General features: G+C 36.5%; 1 protein-coding gene across 1 annotated transcript in view; it reads left to right on the forward strand.

Moving 5' to 3' along the window:
* Positions 1-2,548: 2,548 nt before the first annotated feature.
* CNTNAP4 (contactin associated protein family member 4) overlaps positions 2,549-22,388 on the forward strand; it is a 283,179-nt gene continuing 263,339 nt past the window's right edge. Inside the window, exon 1 of the mRNA XM_021672603.2 lies at positions 2,549-2,982. Coding sequence (XP_021528278.2) covers positions 2,898-2,982 — 85 coding nt within the window. The 5' untranslated portion in view covers positions 2,549-2,897. The remainder of the gene's footprint in view (positions 2,983-22,388) is intronic.

The following is a 22,388-nucleotide window of genomic DNA, read 5'->3' on the forward strand; positions in this document are numbered from 1 at the left end:
TTATCCTGATGCAGCTTACCCAAGGTTATGCAGCTGGTGGGTGGTAGAACCTGTGCAGACACTGAACCTGGGCTCCCAAGCTCTGACATTGCCTGCTTAAACCATTTCTCTGTACAGTTCTAATGCAGAGATCTAAAGCTGGGAAATAAGTGAGAGCCCACTAAGCACAAGGCATTCAATAGTTGTCATACATTATATCACAATAACCCTTCGGTCATGATTCTCCTATTTGATTCTCCTATTTGGTTATAAAACAAGTAAACCAAATATCAGCATCATTGAGTCATTTAATCAAAACAACGGTGGAAGCTGAATTTGTATCAAGGCCTTTCTGTTTACCACGTCTCAAGCACTCTGTTTCACTTGTCTATGCAACTCTACCCCTCTGCAGCCATCAGACAGAGACAGGTTTTGCAGTGACTTGAAATGCTCAGGTCTTCTGTTGAGTGCCAGCCTCCAACTCGTTCTATTACTGTAGCTCGTTGATATGGAAAAATCCGCCATCATTGGTTACTATAATAATTTATACTTTGTCCCAAATAAGTTATTATTGTTATAAAATGTTTATTTTTCATTTTTGATATGTATTCTTATCCATTTAAAATGCATTCCCTAATTTGTTTTATGAGAACAATTAAATATAATATTTTAACAACGAGACAACTTTTTTCTTCTGGAGAGCTCAAAACTGTCCCATAGACAAAGTGATATTTCCTTCAAAGGACTGATATAATTATTTAATTAGATAACAAAAGGCAAAAAGTATGTGTTCAATAAAATTTAATCCCCTTCAATAATTAGTTAACATAAACCGTCAATTTATGTCTGCTTTTACTTAGCATATGATTGAAAAAATAAAATCGGGAATGCAGGTTTAGGAACACAGAATAAACACTCAAGCCATGACCTTTATTTTATTTTATTTTATTTATTTATTTATTGAGACGAAGTCTCACTCTGTTGCCCAGGCTGGAGTGCAGTGGTGCAATCTCAGTTCACTGCAACCTCCACCTCCTGGTTTCAAGTGAATTCTCTTGCCTCAGCCTCCAGAGTAGTTGGGATTACAGGTACCTGCTACCACACTTTGGTAATTTTTGTATTTTTAGTAGAGATGGGGTCTCACCATGTTGGCCAGGCTGATCTCGAACTCCTGACCTCAAGTAATACCTCCACCTTGGCCTCCCAAAGTGTTTGCTTTGTTTTCCTCGGGCCTAAGTTTTTTGCTGCCACTGATAAGGGTCATAAAGGAGGTATACCCTGATTTAGGGGCAATAAGTCACGTAAAGAACGGTGAAACTGGAGTCCAAAAAAAAACAAGTTCAGTCTTCAGCATTAACTTACTAACTCTATGACCTCTTTGAATCATTTATATTCCCTGTTCTCGTTTTCTCTTGTAAAATAGGAAAAGAAAAACTATCCATTCTGCTTTGTTTGCAAGCATGAGCTAAATAAGTATGTTTCGTTTTTATGGGTGTTTCTGTCATTTCCCCACTCTTACATCATTCCATAAGAAAATGTTGTTAAAGGCTTATGTGTCTTCCAATTTGTAATTACCAAGAGGTGCTTGAGAACTCCAGGATTTCCATTTCTATAAAATCTAGCACATTATCAGTAAAACCTCTTGACGTTTATTTTAAATAGATTATTTTTCTGCTATGAACCACGTGACATGCTTCTCGTTATGTGTTAGTAACTCCATTATTTAGACATTTTAAAATTCCATTCAAGAAATAGTTGTATCCATGGACCAGCCATTCAAAGAGCAATTCTTTAGTCATTGATCTCTCGAATTCAACTTTACTCCTCTCTCCTTTAAGCCACTTGAATTACATTGTCACATTGCTCAGTGTTGGCGTGAATGTGTATGCGTGTGTGTATGTGTGTAAGGGGGGGGGTCCCTTTCTTCAGTATTCCATCATTTGCTACTTTGGGCCTTTTTGGAAATGTTATTAAAAATTTTGATTACAGAATGCTACTGCATAGTCACAGCATGATTCATTCGTCAAAATAAATCTAGTCAAAGTGTTTCTATTTGTGGATTTGTGTACCTGAAGGATTAAAATAAGAAATGTCAATTTCTTGCCGACTATTACCAGATAATTTTAAATATCTGCCAAGCAGGAATGTCTGTTCCCATGTGAGGAATTTCCATGATAAAATCCTGGCACCCTCGCTGAAGAGTATAGTTGTATAGAAACAGAGAAAAACAACGGCAAGTTATTTTCCCTGAGGACGGTTTTAGCTACAATTTCCCAATGCTGCTTAGTTATTTCTGTCTTATTTTATGCTTTTGTTTTGAAACATAATGCAATTTTACCTGGATGCACTCCCGGATAATCAGGAATAGCTCAGTATGTTGTCTGGCTCTGCCAAATGCAGGATCTCCAGAAAATCAGAAGGCTCCACCGCCTGGTCCCTTCCCCCACCCACACCTCCAGCTGAGAGAAAAGGGTTAAGGATTATTGGAAAATAGAGGAGAAGGGAGGGAGCCCCAAGGAGGCCCACGAGCGGGAGGCCGCACCTCCGGGAGCGGCGGAGCTCCGAGCGCTGTTGTGTGTTTGGAAGGAAGGATACTGCTGCCAATTTCTGGGACCGCTGCTGCGAGGAGTGGGCGTGGCCTCGGCGGTGTGGATGCTTGTTAGGAAAGATGCTGAGTGCTTTTCAGTGAGGAGTCAGGGCGGTGTGTGTGTGAGAGGGAGAGAGAGAGAGACGGAGAGCGAGAGAAGAGAGGGAGGAGGGAAGGAGAAAAAACGGAGGGAGGTGAGGAGGAAGGGAGGGAGAGAGACAGAGACCTAGAGGGGCTGAAGACCCAGACAGAGCTGGGAGAGCGACTGAGAACAGGACTCGTGCTCCGAGAGCCTCTCAAGATCTTTTGGGGGAGCCCAATAAATGTGAACATGGGATCTGTCACGGGAGCTGTCCTCAAGATGCTACTTCTGTTATCTACTCAAAATTGGAACAGAGTCGAAGCTGGGAATTCCTGTAAGTATACCGCAAATGATTTAAAACTTGCAGGGGGGCTCTCTGCAAAACTTTGATTCTGTGTTTTGATGATGATGATTTGCAGCTGGGATTGCTGCAAAGCATATTGCTGTAAACGAAGCATCACTTAAAAATCTTACCAATGTGACCGGTTAACACTTGTCTCTCCTCTTGGTCTGGTCAAAATAGGCAAAGTGTCATTTCTCTTTTTGTCTACTTGCAGAATCTTACCCTGTGGTCTTTGAATATTCATTGAGAATGCCCAAGTTCTAGTAAAACATGAAATTAGCATCTTATCTGGGAACAGCCTGTGAATGTCTTCATTTCTTCCTTTTTAAAGAACTACTGAATTTTACTGGAATTATGTCTAACAGGAAAACAACCAGCAGACTTTACATTATGCTGCATTGGCTTAGATTTCTGAAGTTTGCAATTGGACAGACCAGTAGCTGGCTGCATCTTTAAAATGATGCAGGCTAATAACTGAAATGTACTGCAGACTTCAGGAGCACCAGCACTGGCAGAGGCAAATCTCAGTATTAAAAGCTGTGCCCTCACTGCTATGAGAATGAGACTTAGCGCTCTCCTGAAAGAGGGGCCTCTTCCTACATTTTGCTTAAAGGAAAATCCGTCAGGTAATCTTTCAAAAGTAAGATTATTTCATGGTTGAATGTTTAACTCCATAAATTTGTAATTGAATGTTCTGATGAAATAGAACCCATTCAGGGAAGATTGAAACCTTTATAGTTTAGATATCATCCAGAATAATTTGGCAGACTCCCTTCGTCCACTCTTTATTAGAGATAGAAAAAGTTTTAAAAGTTATCTTTGGCTTAAATTTTCTAAATGGGAGATTTTTCCCCTCCTGATGAATGACAAACAAGTTTGGCAAATACAACTTTTTATTTTTTCTTGGATTTTAAAGGAAAACTCATTTGCTTTTCAAGAAAGGGCTAGGAGGCCTGTCCAGGAATTTGTGTTGCTGCTGTATCATCAGGTTTAGATTTGGGGAACAGAAGCAGTCATCAGGCGTTTGCTGTGGCACATCACTTGACTACACTAAAGAGCTCTGATGTGGGAAAAACATCACAAATTCATGGGCACAAATCAAATGTCGGCTCATGGCGCCTGGCTCCCGTGATTTCGTGTTTCCGTTCAGAATGAGCTCATTTAATGTCACAGGGTATCCATCACTCTGAAAGAAGGGAACTTCACTGCAGGTGCTGCACATCAGATTCAACTTCAGTTTGAATGTTGTGATAATCTCATGAATCAGTAAAATGTGTATAATTTCACCTAGTCAAAACCTTGGAATCTCATAACAGTAGCATTTAACAAACATTTTGACATACATGCAGACAACAAGACAGATGCCCACATACAAATGGAAGTTGTGTAGAAAAGGCATAAGTAATTCATCTTCCAACCACTAAAGTTCAACTAAAAAGAAATGCACTAGAGGTCACTCTTACAATGTAAAGCACATCACCCCAAGCATTCTTCCCTCACGAAAAGCAGAGCTTAAATCTGGCCTGTACTCAGTTCAGTCTTTCCACTAGACTGCCTGTATTTGGGTTTATAATATATTAATCTAATTAATTGGGCTGCTGGTTGTTTATGTTTGTTTGTTTTCTTGAAGCTGAATAAAAAGTGTAGGATGTACATCAACATTAAATAGCTTTCTTTTGCAATATGTCTTCTTAGAAAAGAAAAGGTGCTGAAAAAGATCTGAGGAGAGTTTAATATTTATGACTGCTTGGCTCTGGTTGGATCCCTCACTGACACTTAAAATTTCTGTGCTGGTTCTATCTTCTTTCAGCCTTGGTGTGTTTAGGAAGTAATCTAATGCTCTTTTAAACATCTGATGAACTTGCAAAACCTATACAATTTCTTATTATAAGAAACATTTAAAGTTGGAGTTCTTGGTTACCATACATGTGGTGTAGACTGTTGACTTCAAGTGTCAAAAATAAAATGAAATGAAATGACCTTCTATAATTAAAGTAGCAGTTAGTAATTTCTTCCGAATATTTTGACAGTATGATTTGCAGCAGTATGTGTAAAAGAAAATATTTCATTTCTCAATTTTTATTTCATTTTTCAATATTTAAGAAGCATTTTCTTTTTGGAAGAAGTGAGGTCTACTTGTACCAAGCCATGGTGTAAAGCCCTTCATATGTTTCATCTTTTTTGAAAGAACAAGTATATGTATGTTTTCCAGCAAGATTGGGAATTTAGTGTAAGGACGAGCAACTGTCAAGCAGCATATGTATTTTTAAAGTATTATAATAACTCCATTAATTCTTCTGGACAAGAGTATATTAACAAAAAGTGAATCAGTCTTGAATACCAATAGTAAAATCAGAACGAACTGAATATGAATGAATAAAATTAAAGGCCTGTCTCTCAAGTGACTACCAAGACCTTTCCCCTTTATTTACAGCTGATGAATCAGGAGCACGTCTGTCATCTACAGAGTCAGCCCAAGGTTGCCAATTTGAAAGCTTTCATGGGACAGAACTCTGCCAAACCAGTACAGCTCAGGGATTAGGTGCACTTTAATTTGAATGTTAATTGATCCAATTAATCAGCAGGGAGATTTTACATTAGAAGGATTCTGTTCAAAGACAAACATATATGTTCACATGTATGTATATGTGCTCATTTTTATATAGATATATGTGTATATAAATATCTAGAAACTGCTAGACTCATGTGCTTGCATATTTTTGGTGGCCCTGTTAAGTTCTTATGTGTCTAAAGATGAAATATGTTCAATGAACCGTATTCTCTACCTACTTGTACCCTGTCTGACATTTCAAAAGCAGTGAACTAGCCATAACTTTTTTTCCTTTGTTCTCATCAAGATGAGTTTTTTGAATTATACTGAAGTGTCCCTTTCATCAAAGTTTAGAGATGGATGTAGAAGGGCGTACTCTTTGAGAAGCTGCCCTGGCTATTCTTGGTTTCTTTGCTTGCTACTAAGAGACATGCACTAAGAATGAAATAGTTCTCTATTTTTCAATTGTTCCTGTAAATCCAGGTTTTGAACATTAAGACGTGGTTGAGGAAGGGGCCAACTTACCAGAAAAGAAGGAAGGGGTACAGTAGTAAGACTGATAAGAGTTTCCTTTTATTTTTACTCTTGCAGATCATGTGAGGGAGGCTCTCTAGCTGCTGGTATACTGAACCCTGCTCTTGAGAATAATTAATGCTCACCAGTGACTTAACTAGAAGTTAACATCTCACTGTGTTCTTTCTTTTCTCTGTTGGAAATAAAGGCCATATCTAATATCTACCCTATGAGAACCACTGAAGAATAGATGAAGGCAAGTTGCCTGAATAGATGATCACTCTTGTGGGCCCTGGGAGACAGCTGGACAGATTCTTACATTGTTAAAACTCAATCTTGTAATTCTTTCTAGAAGCTCCTTTCTTTTGCTCCCCCTCCCCAACATCTATTTATATAGCAAAAAATAACTGGAATACAATAGTAAAGTACAGATAAAATATAATTCTGTGATGCAATGCATAAATGGCTAGCCCTTATAAATATCAGCACGTACTTTGACTCACTGTTCTAATAGCAATGGTAGTTTATTTTTATCTATTCAGTTCATTTTCCCCACTTCTTATTACATGCATCTCAACAATCTCTGATAATGGCAGTCTCTACCTCTGGAGATAACATAACTCATGGGCCAAGATGGGGATCAAACATAACTTTCACATAATATCTGCTACTTACTCTATGCAATAAAGATTATAGTCTTCTAAAATTAATTTTGGAATTTATATCATATATAAACAATTCTGTATTGGAGCTAATCAGTATAACAAGATTAAATTGACTTTTGTTAAATAAAATCGATTAATAGAATGGTGTAACATCTATTTTAAGATACTTAAATATTTAACTCAGGTTGGTGAACTCTGGCCCATAGGCTAAATCTGACCTGCTGCCTGTTTTTGTAAGATCCATGGGCTAAGAATGGTTCTTCCATTTTTAGCTGAAAAAAATTAAAAGAAGAATTCTTCCTGGAAAAAATAATTACATGAAATTCAAATTTTAGTCCTCCACTTATTAGTAAACCTGTATGACAAAAATTTCTACTCAAATATTAGGATTATATTTTGAATTTTATCAATTAAATTACATTGAGATTGTTTACCCTCTTGTTATATAACTGCTTACATAGCATTCTTTACTCTCTGGCACTTTATATAAAAAGTTAGTTGACCCTGATTTAAATAACATACAGTAAAATGATAAGGCATGGAAAGTGTATAAATTATACTTCTATGATAAAATTCAGTCTTAATTATTTAGCACATAAATATATACTTGTAGAGTTGTGGTACTGAATGCAATGCAGTTGCTGCCAGGAACTGTGACAGAGGATGTCTTCAAGTTAATGTCTTCCCTATACGTTTCTTCCTAAAGCCTTTATTGTTAAAAAATCTTGATATTTCAGTGGGTATAAATTATTTGTAAAATTCCCACAGTTATATCTCAAGTAATCTTGCTAGTATAAGATGTTCAGTGAAGTATGTAAGTAGTATAAGTTCAATGAACTATATTGGTAATTGCAACTTAGATATTTTCAACAAAAATTCTATTATTTTACATTTTCATGAATATAAAATATTCCACTCTACTTTAATCAGAAACTTACATTTGGAATCAAGATCAGACGAGGAAAGTGTTTTTCATAGAAGAGTATTTTTGCTCCTGTGACTTTTAAAGTAGCAGCTTTCTAAAAATTCTGAAATTGGCCAACTTTCCAGAATAAACTGAAAAATAGATTTTCATTTAAGCACTTCCCACTAAGAGCTCATGATATTTAAGCAAGTGCTTTTCCCTTACCCATATCAATATAGTAAGTTTCTGTGTAAATGACTTGTATATTTGAAGTTGCATTTACTTTAGATTTCCACGAACTGATCTTTGGCTCCATTGTATTTACACTACACTCTTTGCTACAGTTTTTAAAAAAAATTAAGTTAAAAATATGATGGAGCATCATATTTAAAAACTCATTTTCACTGACATTACTATTTCTTTGTAGCAATCTTTTTCAAAACAAATGACCACTTGTTAAAATAGTTTGTTTTTTCATAATATTGTTTTTGATGGTTCGGCTTTAAATGTAGATTTCTAAGTCTCATCAAAAGACCAATTTTCAAAAAAAAAAAAAAAAGAAAGAAACCCAAAAAACTGAGATAGTCTCAAAGAACTTAACTATAATGTGATACTCTGAGTGTCAAAGGGGTTGTGATGAGATTCGTGATCGCCCACTGTAAATAGACAACGATTAGGGATAATGACATTGGCATTATATGGCTTTGATTTTTTTTTAACAACGGAATATCAGCTCTGCTCTACAAATACCCATTTTTCTCAATTTAATGCTGTGTTTAGAATTTAAATCTCTTCTACCTCAGATTAATCAATACTGAGGCCTTAATATTGTTCACTAATGAATCATATGACCTTTAGGTTGCCAATTAGTCCTAGATTGTTTAAGAAATCATTCTATTGTAAAGACATATGCACAATCTATGTTCATTACAGCACTCTTCACAATTGCAAAGACGTGGAATCAACCTAAATGCCCATCAGTGATGGAATGGATAAAGAAAATATGGTACATATACACCATGTAATACTACGTAGTCATAAAACAGAATGAGATCACATCCTTTGTAGTGCCATGGATGGTGCTGGAGGCCATTATCCTTAGCAAACTAATAAGGGAGCAGAAAACCAAATACTGCATGTTCTCACTTATAAGTGGGAGCTAAATGATGAGAACACTTGGACATGTGGAGGGGAACAACACACTCTGGGGCTTTTTGGAGGATGGACGGTGGGAGGAGAGAGAGGATCAGGAGCAAGAACTAATGGGTACTAGGCTTAATACCTGGGTGATGAAATAATCTATACAAGAATCCCCCATGACACAAGTTTACCTATATAACAAACCTGCACTTGTACCCCTGAATTTAATATAAAAGTTAAACAAACAAAAGAAATCCTTCACTATCCTTTAAAAAATATTTTCTTTTTGTTCTCACTGACTGAAAGTTTACAGAATGATCTAGCTAGTGAAAACAGCAGACAGAGTAAGAAAAATGTATCCAACATTGCTATGTGCATGTCTGGACTGGTAGTTGAATATTTCTTTTGAAATATTAAATCATGCAGACTCTGACTTGATCTCTTCAATGCTATAGTGTTTAAATTATTGTTTATAGGTTATTTTTCATTTCATTGATGCAATAATTTTGCCCTCAACTTTATTATTTATCTATAATTATTGAAATCATATTTTTCAAGTTAACTAGTATGATAGGGAAGGGTTGACCCATCACAAATATGTGCTTAAATAGATGTTTCCTATATTGTTGCTATGATGTTCCTATGTTGTTGATGGTGGTGGTATGCAACTTATTTTCTCTTTTCTTTTCTTTTTCTTTTTTTTTTTTTGAGATGGAGTCTCACTCTGTCATGAAGCCTGGAGTGCAGTGGCACAGTCTTGGCTCACTGCAACTTCTGCCTCCCAGGTTCAAGCGATTCTCTTGCCTCAGCCTCCTGAGTAGCTGGGATTACAGGTGCACACCACCACGCCCAGCTAATTTTTGTATTTTTAGTAGAGACGGGGTTTCACCAGGTTGTTCATGCTGGTCTCGAACTCCTGACCTCATGATCTACCTGCCTTGGCCTCCCAAAGTGCTGGAATTATAGGCATGAGCCACTGTGCCTGGCCACAAATTCTTATAAAATGTGTGGATGATTGTTTTCATAGGTATTTCAGTTAGGAATATTTAGGAATACTCTTTAACAGATTTTTAAGAACAGGTCTTGAGTTGTAGCATGAAATGCTAATATCAGATTGATTTTGATCACTTTAAAAAGAAAAATCTCAGAATGGGAAAGAAATGATCCAAATTGCTTTCAGACAAAAATTATAGAGTTTTGAAGACCCAGTAATTAACTGAAAACACTAAAGTGAAATAATTTACTGTTAAGATTAACAATGGAATTGGAAGGCCTTGGGGTTTTAAAAACAGGGTTTAAACTCTTGAGAAATAATAGTTTACCCATAATTTTAAGTTACAACAAATTGTATTTCTAAATAGCACAAATGTTCATTGACTGTTCAATTGTCTTCTTATATTTTGGGGGAAATTTTTGATGTCTAAGAGTTTAACATTTAAATTTCTTCCATGAGTGCTTAAGCTATAATTGTCTGTGTATTTCACCTAGATTTACATGATTGTATGTATATGTATGCATTTATTTGACTTTTGAAACTGACTTTCCTTGTTTGTAATCTATGATTTTTAGGCTCTCCAAAATTCTGATTATTTTAGGGGGCTGGTGGCTCTGTATTGGTAAAGACCCATCTGATATATAATTGTGCAAGCAAACATACTTGTGTTTCTTAGTTGACTTTTGGAGGACAAAGTGTTTTTTCAAAATGTCTTTTGTCAGGGTCTTCATATACGTAGTACTTGAAACTACAGAACTGTGTAATGATAAAGAATGTACATGCAAAACCCATTATCAGTTATCATTATTGCTTCAGTTTGCTCGTGGAACATGGTATTTGGAAGAGGAAGTGGATTTGCTTAGTTTTTCCCCCCACTTCCAATGAATTTTCATTATGGTTCATGGAATGGTGGTACTCTAGTAATAAAATTGGGAAAATAGCATAACAGGAGGTAAAATTGAGCCTGTTTATGTTACAGTTAATGAGTCATTCCAATGTAATAATTGGAAAAGTGAGTGAAGCCTGAAAACATTTGACATTTTAAGTAGTTCAAAATTAGTAACTATAAAATTTTTTAATGCCATAAGTATTTAATAGAGCAATGATAAAATTTATCTCCAAGGTTTTTAAATCACAAAGGAAAAAAAATGGTGTGATATTATCAGTTGGCCTATAGCTCTAATTACTTTTTTTATTAAGTACCTCTCATTACTTGGCAGTGCTCTAGAATAAGATATTATGGGCTTCTAAATCGTAAAAGACATATTTGTTTCTGTAACCATTTTTTTCCCGCTGGCAATTATGATACTTATAAATAGGTTCATAGGTTGATATTACTTTAAAAGCAGCATGTTCATATATAAATTCACCTGCCTTCCTAAATTACATTTATTGTATACTTTTTAGAAAAATTATAACCTGTAATTTCATTAATTGACTTACTCTGCAGTTATAGCCTACTGAAGTATTTTTTAAAATGTCCTTTGAATAAGGACATGGATAAACTCTCCTAGCAATTGGTTGTAAGCCTTAGAGTTGATAGTTGCTGGATGACCTTGAACAGACATTTGATTCCCTTGGTTCACAACAGAGATCCCAACATTTTCCCATCAATGTAAACCAATTGCCTTTGCTATACCAGGCCCAATAGAGGGATTTCTTGGAAAAATTGAGAAAAGTTAAATTTCTGGACTAATAGCTTTGCTCTAAAAGAGTACATATATATTTATATCTTTAAGACTTGAGTTCAGTTTTCAAAGATGCTATGTATTTGTATTTTAAAATATGCAGGTCAGCAGGTGACTAAGGACACAAAAGGAACTAGAGTGAAAGCAGTCTTTAAGGGAAATGAGTTGCTGAGATAGAATTCTCTCTCTCTCTCTGTGTGTGTGTGTGTGTGTGTGTATGTCTGTGTGTGTGAAGATGACTATGGGTGGGAATTGGAAAACAGACCATATTGGTAGGGGAAATAGAAAGCCTTGCTCCTAGGTGGCACATTTTGAATTAAATAGTGGTGGGATGTAGAATACAATTGTTTCTTATTTGCTATCTGTACCAGAGTAGTCTCCAGTATGCTTTTAAACCAGTATGTGGGATTAAAAATTAACAAGAGGTCTTCTTGGATCTAGTTTAAATTCACTCAGAGAAGTGATATTACCCTTTAGTGATCCCAAAGATCTTTATTTTCTAGGACATGGTGTAAAGACCTCAGGATCCCCAATAGTTAATTCAACTTCTCGTCCTACACTGGGTGCTAGTCTTTCTGAACCTAACAATGAAGGAGAATATGATGGGAAAGATTTTGGCTTAAACACCACTGGATAAATTGAAGCATAATTTAACTCTCAAAGACAATGCAGTAAAGTGATATGGGTGGCAAGAAAAGGGCATTATAAACAAAGTTTAACATTTTTTCACATCATTCACTTTTAGTTCTCAATTTTGACTGATTTTAAACAAAAAGAATTTATCTCCAAGGCAGAAAGCTGCAAGAATGCTTAGTGATCCTCATAATTAAGGATTTATAGCACATATTTACATTTGCCATGTTTTAGATGTTTAGGACTTAATTAAAAGAACATTGCTAAAATAAAAGCAATTCTAACTAAATTGGTGATGAGGGAATTCTGTGCAAGGTTATAAAGCTGCTCAATTAGGCCCTTTTGTTCCATAGTGTGTATGATTTCTGTGCTTATTTGAACCATTGTACTTTAGCATGGCAAGTGTCTCACAATCGTGTTAAAAAAAAAAACTTCATGTGCACATACAGCTTCATAACACTACCTCTTAAGTATCATAAGATGTGTAACCTTTTCTAAAACAAATATACAAAAATAGAAATAATTTTGGAAAAGTACTAGGTACATTTAAGAAAGCAAAGAGCAAACACTATCATAACATTTAGTTTCTTAAACTAGTAGCATCCTTTATCACAAAGTGAAACATGATAAAAACAAAACATTTCATAGTCAAATATATACTGGAGGAATGGAAAAAGTAGGCTGATAAAAATATATAGAATTTTAGCTACCAAAAATAAAATTGTGATCACCGTAATTTGCTATGCTTAACACATAAAACTGAGCTGGATTCATTTTTTAAACCTGTTCTCTTTGTAAATGACCACATTCGTTTCTTGGAAGCCTCTCTATGTGCTTGCCTATGGAATGGTTTCTTTATATTTATGTATAATTGTAACATGAACCAGATTAGCATGAAAATATGCAGGTAGTTCCATTAATCACTGAAACATTCTCTAGAGAAGATGCCAGGAAGTTCTCTGTTTTTCTGAGTTAGCAAAATCGAGCCTCCTGTGATCATTTTCCTCTTTCATTTTCCTGGATATGAGGATGATCTGGCTGCGACATCTGTCACGTTAGTGATGGCCAGGGTTGATTTGGCTGAGACGGCTCGTGAGGCAGCTGTTCCCTCTTCCTTCCTCACTGCTCCCTGTGACCCCGGTTCACTCCATTTCATATCATACAATATTTTACCTACTACACATATTATTGTAGTTTTAGGTAAGCCTGATATAATGTTCTGTTACATTTCACCAAAGGTATAGATTTTGAGAAAAAGCAAGTTTTGCCTTGCAGCTATATTTCATTGTTAGGCACATGTAACATTAAGTTCAGACTCATGAGCACAGCAAACAAATGTCTTCCTACTCTGTATCTGCTGATCTTTCCATTTTTGTCCCTCTACTGCTTGATATAGTTTGCTCTGTGTTCCCCAACCAAATCTCACCTTGAATTATAATGATCCCGACATGTCAAGAACAGGGCCAGGTGGAGATAACTGAACATGGGGGCAGTTGCCCCCATACTTTTCTTATGATAGTGAATGAGTTCTCACAAGATATGATGGTTTTATAAGAGGCTTTCCACTTCACTTGACTCTCATTCTTCTCTAACCTGCCACCATGTAAGACGTGACTGTTTCGCCTTCTGCCATGATTTTAAGTTTCCTAAGGCCTCCCTAGCCATGCTGAACTGTGAATCAATTAAAGCTCTTTTCTTCATAAATTACTCAGTCTCAAGGTATGTATTCATACAAGCGTGAGTGCAAACTTATACACTGCTTTTTCTTTCTCAGTTCTGGTGTCCCCAGTGTCCTCTACCCTTCATCTCTTGGCCTTTGCATCTATTGTCCTCTTTGTGTGAATTACCCTCAAATACTTCACTTAAAGCTGCTTGGAAAATGTCTACCCAAAGCAAGCCTCATATCCTTTTCCCATGGAGTCTCGCCACCTCAACCTTAATCCATTCTCTAGCAGAAATTTCATAGGACTTCAAATGTTTGCTTATTTCTGCCCTGATCATAGACTATCAAAATGGATTTTTAAAAAATTTCCTTTACAAAACTGAAAGTTTTGACAGACAAAAGTATTGTGTTAATCACTTTGATATCTGCAACATCTAGCACAGTGCCTGGAATAAAAAGGATATTCATAGATGGGAAAAGGATAGGTTGATAGATGATAATTTGTATTGTATTTTTTTTCCAGCTGAAACACCAAAAACAGAGAAGATGAACAGAATCAGGCTAGACAAATTAGAAAACTGTGCGTTATTTTGGTAATTAAATAAGTCCTTTTTATTTAGGATCCCGTTCATTTTTGCAATTATTTTAAAACTTTGACTTTATATTGATCTCTATTTATATTGATCTCTTTATATTTATATTGATCTCTATTCCATTTCATTTCATTAGGTTGAGTACTTATTCTAGCCTGTCAAAATCTATTATGGTGGCTATTCTCCTGGTCAATCTATTCTTATCATTTCTCACTATATTTATTTTCCTTTCCTCCTCACCTTTTTCATTTATAGCAAATATAATTTGATAGGCCACTACATCAAATTATTTTGGATTGAGGATTCTCAATGGGCAGGCAAACCATTATGGTGCATATTCTCCTGGTAAACCTATTATTATCTCTTACTATCTCTCTTTTCCTTTCCCTTTTGCCTTTTTTTTTATTTATAGCAAATGTAACTTGATAGGCCACTATATCAAATTATTTTGGATTGAGGGCTCTCAATGGACAGGCAAACAAAAAATATATCATGAGTATAAAATAAAGTTGGAGCAGCATCTGTCGTTTCCATTCCTTTCTCATGTCTGCTGATTTCTGTAGCACCTGGCTGATCATTGCTTGCAATTTGAAAGTAGCACTGCAAAGTACTCTCCCCGTTATGAGAAGAAGTTTTCAACTCCATCCAGTTTGGACTTCAACTCTTCTGTATTGTTTTTTTATTTTCCATTTTCTCTTGAAAGATTTGTCATTCACATAAGGTAGAAGAAAAATGAAATTCTTTATTTTTTATTTTCATTATTAACTTTTTCAAAAGAGTGTGCCACAGCCTCCTGTGCTTACAAGCATATGTAAGATGTTTCTTTTCATTGCCTTTAGCTTTTTTTTTTTTTTTAACCAGAACTAATGAATTCCAGATGTTTATTTTCCTCTTTTTTTTTTCCTTTTTTTTGAGATGGAATCTCACTCTGTTGTCCAGGCTGGAGTGCAGTGGCACAATCTTAGCTCATTACAACCTCCGTCTCCTGGGTTCAAGCAATTCTCCTTGCCTCAGCCTCCCATGTAGTGATTACAGGCACCTACCGACATGCCTGGCTGATTTTTGTATTTTTAGTAGAAACGAGGTTTTACCGTGTTGGCCAGGCTGATCTCGAACTCCTGGACTCTAGTGATCCACCTGCCTCTTCCTCCCAAAGTGCTGGGATTACAGGCATGAGCCACCACGCCTGTCCTTATTTTCCTATCTTAATTGCAAATATGTTCCTTTTATTATTTTCTGGTAAAACCCATCACTTGTTTTTAGATTCCACTCACGTTTCTTCCTCTTCATGGTACATATTTGTGATTTTTATTGCCAGAAGTTTATAGTTCATAATTTTTCATGCATGTTGACATATGTTATTAATAATGACAAATATTCCTTTTGCAATGGGCTCTGTGGATTCCAAGATGGTGAAGTGAGCCCTTTCATATTTTATTCTCATACAGGCCTATGAGACAAGTGTTATTATGACTATTTTACAAACTAGGAAACAAACTTAGAAGATGCTTCTAAAGCTACTGACTAAGAAAGAATAAAGCTGAGACTTAGACCCAAGTTCAATGACTCCAAAATCCATTGTTCTTTGAAATGGAATGTGTCCATCTTCTCTCTGGATTTGTGAAATCACCTCCCCTGAGTATCAAAACCACGTATGCTCTTCTCAAGGTTCTTGCTCTGGCATGATAGTAAATTCTAAGAACCCACATATGCTCATTATTTCCTCTTTTTTTCCAAGAATATATCACTTTTATCTTAACAATAAGCCCCTTTTGATTAGTCAGAGTGAAGTGGCAGGCACTCTCTCATCTAGTTAACTAACATTTTCTCCTCTGAGTATACACTATCCTGCTTGCTTCTTGGTACCCAAAGACCTATCCACTTCCTCTAAATTCCTTGTTTGAGTCAACAATTTCAAGAACAGGGTAAGTGGTTGAAACAGCCTGAATCACAAGGAAAAGCCAACTCCTTTTGGCAAGATTGCCGCACTGCCTGACTAAGGCATTCTACCAGTTCTGTTTCTTTTTTTCCTGCATAAAAGCCTCACTGCTTCTCCATGTTCAGAGACACACTCCCTTTGGTGCTATATTAGTCATCTATGGCTGCCATAACTAAATACCACAGAATGAGTGACTTGAACAATATACATTTATTTTGTCACAGTTCTGGGAGACTGGAAGTCCATCAAAATGCCATCCATGTTGGTTTTTGGTGAGGTGTCTCCTCCTGGTTTACAGATGGTTACCTTCTTTCTGTGTCTCATATGGACTTTCCTTTGTGCACATGGGAGAGAGACAGAGAGATCTCTCATGTCTGTTCCTCTTCTTTAAGGATGCCATTCTTATTGGATTAGGACCTCACCCTTACAACCTCATTTAAACATAATTGCCTCCAATTATGGCCCTCTCTCTAAATAAAGTCACACTGGGGATTAGGGATTTGACATATTAATTGTGGAGGGGGAACATGAATCAATCCATAACAGGTGCTCTCACTGTTGTAACTGTCTAAATCACATGCCTTTTTTCAGTATTGGGGAGCAATTTATGAAAGTTCAACAGTAGATACATTGCTTTTACAGATTAAAACTTAACAGCTGAGTGGAGTCATCCTGCATTTGAATCCTGGTTAAATGCATTACTGAGATCACTGGCGTGGCATGCTTGTCCATCAGCCACCACTGCCTATCCTTTCTTTTTCTCTTTGCTTTTATCTGCACCTGGTGTTCTCCAGCTGCCTCTACTACTCAAGAGTTTCTGATCTCTCAGCATTTCCATAGCCATTATCACAAGTATTATTTGATCCCGTTCCAAAGTACTTTCTTCTGTATATTACCCAGCTCCAGTCGTGCTGTGATTTTGCTCTGTGTGTTTCTCATATCCCCTCCTCAAAAGTTGATTGTTCAGTTTGTTTTATCTGGCACTTTCCCACTTCCTAATCAGTAAATCTCAGTGCACACAACTCCCCCTTCTTCTTCCCGTGATACATTCTATGCTTAGTCAAAAGCAAACAAATAAAACATAAATGAAACAAACAATAATCGTTCTAAGTTTTTAAAAGTCAGTTTAAAATTTATCATCTAATTTTAAATTTGTAGAATGCCCTCCACGTCTTGGGAACTGGGACAGATGCTTGCCATACATTATTTCAGTCAATCTTAGCACAGCATCTGTTCATGCCTAGTGTTTTCTCATACGCATGTTTCCTCGTCCTCTCCAGTGCATTTCTCTTGTGGCTAAGTAGCCTTTGGATTTATCTTTTCAAAGGATTCACCGTAACCCATCAAGTGGATATACTGTTATTTAAACATTCCTCTATTTTGAACCCATTGGTTGTCCATTGACTTATTTTTTGAATTCTCATAGTCTATCAGTATCTGCTTGTAGTAGTATATGGCTCCCTTAAGATTCTTGCAATTCTCTAATGTAACAGTATCTTAGCCATTTGCAAATGTCAATGTCATGAACTGTTCAATGTCATCCCACTTTGTCTTGCAAAAGTTCACATTTCTTTTGGAAGGAGAAACTTCAGGTTACCACTGTCTCCTTGCACCCCTCCCCTTCCTGCTCAAGAATTTATGGCACACAAAGATAATTCTGTGTCTCTTCAAGCAGTATCATTTGTTCAAACATGAATCTGCGGCGGTGGGTAGAGCCTGTCACGTATGACAGATCTCAGAAGTGTATCTGTCACCCTCCAGGAAACCCCTTCACTCATCAATTGGTCTTGTCAGTTATAGACACAGCTGTCTCTCCAGCCCTCAGCAGCATCACCAATCTTCCCTACATGTGTTCGTCTCTGGAGCTCGGTGCCTGTGGCCTCTGATGGGCTGCTGAGAATGTAGGTTTTCATTTGTAACCATCAGCCTAGGGTCTTCTCCAGAGGCATGATTTACTATTTAGGAGTAGGACCTCCTAACTGCTATATCATTCCTCCCTCGGTACTAATTTTGATTTCCTTCTAGCATCATAGAGTTTTCTGTCTTCCTTTCAAAAATATTTTTTTCTGTCTTTTTGAGAAAAAAATGCCATTTTGAGAAAACAGACTCGTGTTTCTCAATACTTCTACTTCTTCCTTATCAGGGAAAGTAACCTATATTTAATGAACGTCAAAATGAAAAAACACTTTAGATTTAGGATTTTGAATGAGAGCTCTGTTTCCATTGCTAATCCAGAACCAATAAGAGTTAAGCCAGTCTCCTGGAGAGTGAATGTGATTCTGTGTAATATCAAATCCACCTTTGAATAGTTGCTACTTACTAATTCCAACCACTTTCTAAAAAAGAAAAACATCAGGGACTTTCAGGGCACGTTGTACCTCACTCATTTTTTTTTTTTCTTTTTTGAGATGGATTCTTGCTCTGTTGCCCAGGCTGGAGTGCAGTGGTGCAGTCTTGGCTCACTACAACCTCTACCTCCCGGATTCAAGCGATTCTCCAGAGTCAGCCTCCTGAGTAGCTGGGACTACAGAGGTGTACCACCACACCTGGCTAAATTTTTGTATTTTTAGTAGAGATGGGGTTTCATCATGTTAGCCAGATGGTCTCGATCTCCTGACCTTATGATCCATCCACCTTGGCCTCCCAAAATGCTGAGATGATTATAGGCGTGAGCCACCACGCCTGGCTTGTGCCTCACTCTTTCTTTGACTGTTAACCCCTATACATCTGTCTAGCCCAGCTCCCTTTATACTTATGCCTAAAGCTCTCAATATTTCTTTTTCACTGCTCACAAGCACCTTTAAGTATTTATTCTATCAAACAAAGCAATGTGATAGCCATTTTAATAATATTTTCTTCGTTGTAACAATATTTATGAGCTGTTTTCTAGTTTTCTTCCTATCTACCCTTCTTTTTACTTGTGTGTGTTTTACACAGGTAACAAAATATTAAGGGAAAGTGATTTCAGGGGGAATTAATTAATTTGTTCTGAAATGAATTTCCTCTTAATTTGTATAATATGTTTTTTAGGTGGATTTGAGTGACTCCGCACTTAAGACAACACTTTACAAAGCATCTCTTCATAGTTGTATATCTGTTTGCTTAGAACTGACTGGATATTGTTGAAAATAAAAGAATTTAATCACATTTCATATGCTAGGCCAAATATCAGGTGAAATAGTACAAGCAAATGGCTGATCTTAGAGTTACAAATAATTGCATCTTTTAGAATAAACCGCTTTTTTTTTCAATTAAGGGATATAATTGATGCCCGTGACTGGATGTAACATTTTTAGTGGTGTGGTTTGAACGAGATTGTAGTTAACCTTTCTCTTTATGTTCTACAGTCATTTCCTAAGCCATCTATTCTTCTCAAAGCAAGAGATGCAAACAGAAGTCCCTGTCTGTCTATCTGTTTGCCATTTCAGGGAACTCCTTATTTCTAAGTGGACTCCCAGTATGATGTACAGAAAATAAATTATCAGAGAGTGAGTAAAAATCCCTCCACCCATTCAACTTCTTAAACAGCTACCTATGAGTTTCTCCTTCTAGTCAGGGTGGTGGGTAAGATGATAAATGTGTCATAATCCTTGCTATTCAGGGACCCACAAGCAAATGGAGAAGATGAAGAGTAACTCTAATAAAAGGCAGACTGTAATCCATACTGTATTTTGATACGGTTTCCTGATCTAATACCATTCTGACTTATTTGGTAACCTGTGTGTTTCCTCTCATTTCTCTTAAAAATCAATAAATAACCAGTATCATCACTAGAGTTGACATCAGATGGGTTTTTGTATTTTTCACCTACCTATGAAGTGATAGTTAAAAAATTTATCCTCAAGAGTTACACTGGCAAAATATGTTTCACACTAAATGTACTAATAGTATGCTTTGGGACTCTGGTTGTTTTTCAGTTGACACTAACGATTCAGTGAATTATCTCTAAGAAAGAAAGAAACTAAGTATATTAAAAATTCTTAGTAAAATATTTTTTATGTTACCTGGATGGTTTTGGTTTCATACGCTTACTCCTCTCTCTGTTGGGCTGTTGTTCATTCGGTCTATTAAAGTGTTCTGAACAGTAGTAATTTCTGAGGCTTCTTGGAGTTTCACCTTACTCTGCTCATTTCATTCATTTATTCACTCAGCAAATATTTAGTAGCCTCCACAGTGTGGTACCTATCATTACACATGTCTTCAGCGTCAGTTGTTTTGAAATGTTATAGTGGTTTTAATCATTAAATTCTTGCTCGCAATTGAGAATAGAAGTTTTGACTCAGACACACAATGCTTTGGTGACGACATTTTATGCTGAAGGTTTTGCTTTTTCTTTAAAACAAAGTGTATTTTTTTAAGAAAGGTGCTTATGAGGGGCCAGTGTTATTACAGGCAATGTGCTCAGAGGCTGTACTCTTATAGCTCACCCTGGGCTTAACACTCAGCTTTGCCACTTCCTGGTCTTGCAGAAAAACAGCACAGTGTGGTAAGTGCGACGAGAGAGAGGCATACAAAGTATCTGAAGTGGTTATAGGAGGAACATCAGGTGTGAGCAGTGGGAGTCAGTGAAAGGTATTTACTGAAGGATGAATAGGACAGCCAGATGAGAAAAGAAGGAGGAAATAGGCCCATCAGAGCAAGGTCCACAAAAGCACAAAGCATTTGAATGCACCGTAAGTAGTGCAGAAGGACTAAAAATGATTAGAAGCGGCCAGGTCATGAGGAGTCCTGTAGGTAAAGCTAAGGACTTATCCAGAATCTTGAGGGGTCACTTTAATATCATAAATGTTATGCATGCATATGTGTGTGATATAGATTAGATTTGCTTTTTATAAACTTAAAACTCTCAGGAGGGTGAAGGATGGGAATGATAATAAAAAAAAAAGAAAGCAAAGAGAATGGGGTCTAACTTGGGACCACAGGGACTAGATATTAAGCTGGTGAATTAACTCCTGTAAAAATAATAAGAGCTACAGAAAAATAGAGACAGTGACAATGCTAGTAAAGAACAGACAAAAACAGACTTGTTCCACATGAGCATGTAGGACTGACAGCACATGGTGGCTGACAGAAAGTAGTGACACATGAGAGCAAGGAGTGGCCAATTCAAGTTGGTGGCTTTTGGTTTTTATTGTTTATAGTAAATGTACTTATATCTTCCAAAAAATATACGATGCTTTTAGTATGTGGCTGCTTTTCTTTTGAATAAGAAATTTTAAGTGTGTTCATTTTAAAAATTCTCTTCCTGACTTTTCTACAAAGAATCATATTTAAAAACTGTTTTGAGATTGTGTGTGATTTGTACAGTGCAATATTTGAGGAATATGCCATGGTAACGTATTGAGTAAAATCTTTCTGAAATAAGGCCAATACAAAATGCTTTCTAGCATTATATGTTGTTGCATTTTAATGAAATATTTTGCTTTTGGCAAGAATAAGAATTTATCCTGAATTGAAGGTTTCACGGATGATTCTTCCGCAACACAGAGCACTATAATGTTTTCCTGCCCTCCAATCAAATATCTACTTCCACTCCACCCATTTGGCTTACATAGTAAAGATTAAATACATTTGCCTTCCTTATGACAGAAGACTGAATCCTATAGTTGAGTTATTTCAGTGCTTTGGGAGAGATACATTTAGGGCTTATGTATTTCTCATTGGATGTGTGAAAGGAGACTGGCAAAATGATAAAATGGAAAAGCGAGTTTAAAATTTTACAATGTGTTCCCCAAGTTATATCCAATTTAATTAAACAAACATTTACCAAGTGCCTGCCGTATTGAAGTATGTTCTAGAAAACAGGAATATAAAAGATATATAGATGCTGATCTCAAAATGAATGAGAGGGAAAGAGAGAGAGAGAGGGAGAGGAGAGGAGAACGATAATGGTACCGTTAATCATGACTGTACAAATCGTAGTACCTTTGGAAATTCAGCATCAATTTGAATCCATTTTTTTTTTTTTTTGCTGAATCTATGAATTCAGCAGCCAAAGGCAAATGCTACTGAGTTATTGACCATATTTGATACCCCAAGCTTTGAGAAGAGCTGAAGTAATTGCCCCTCCAGAGAGATTTAGTTCTCCAGTGTGTTCTGTAGCATTGCACAATC

This window comes from Aotus nancymaae, unplaced genomic scaffold, assembly GCF_030222135.1.
Source record: "Aotus nancymaae isolate 86718 unplaced genomic scaffold, 86718_ANA_hifiasm-v0.15.2.pri h1tg000030l, whole genome shotgun sequence".
NCBI lineage: Eukaryota > Metazoa > Chordata > Mammalia > Primates > Aotidae > Aotus > Aotus nancymaae.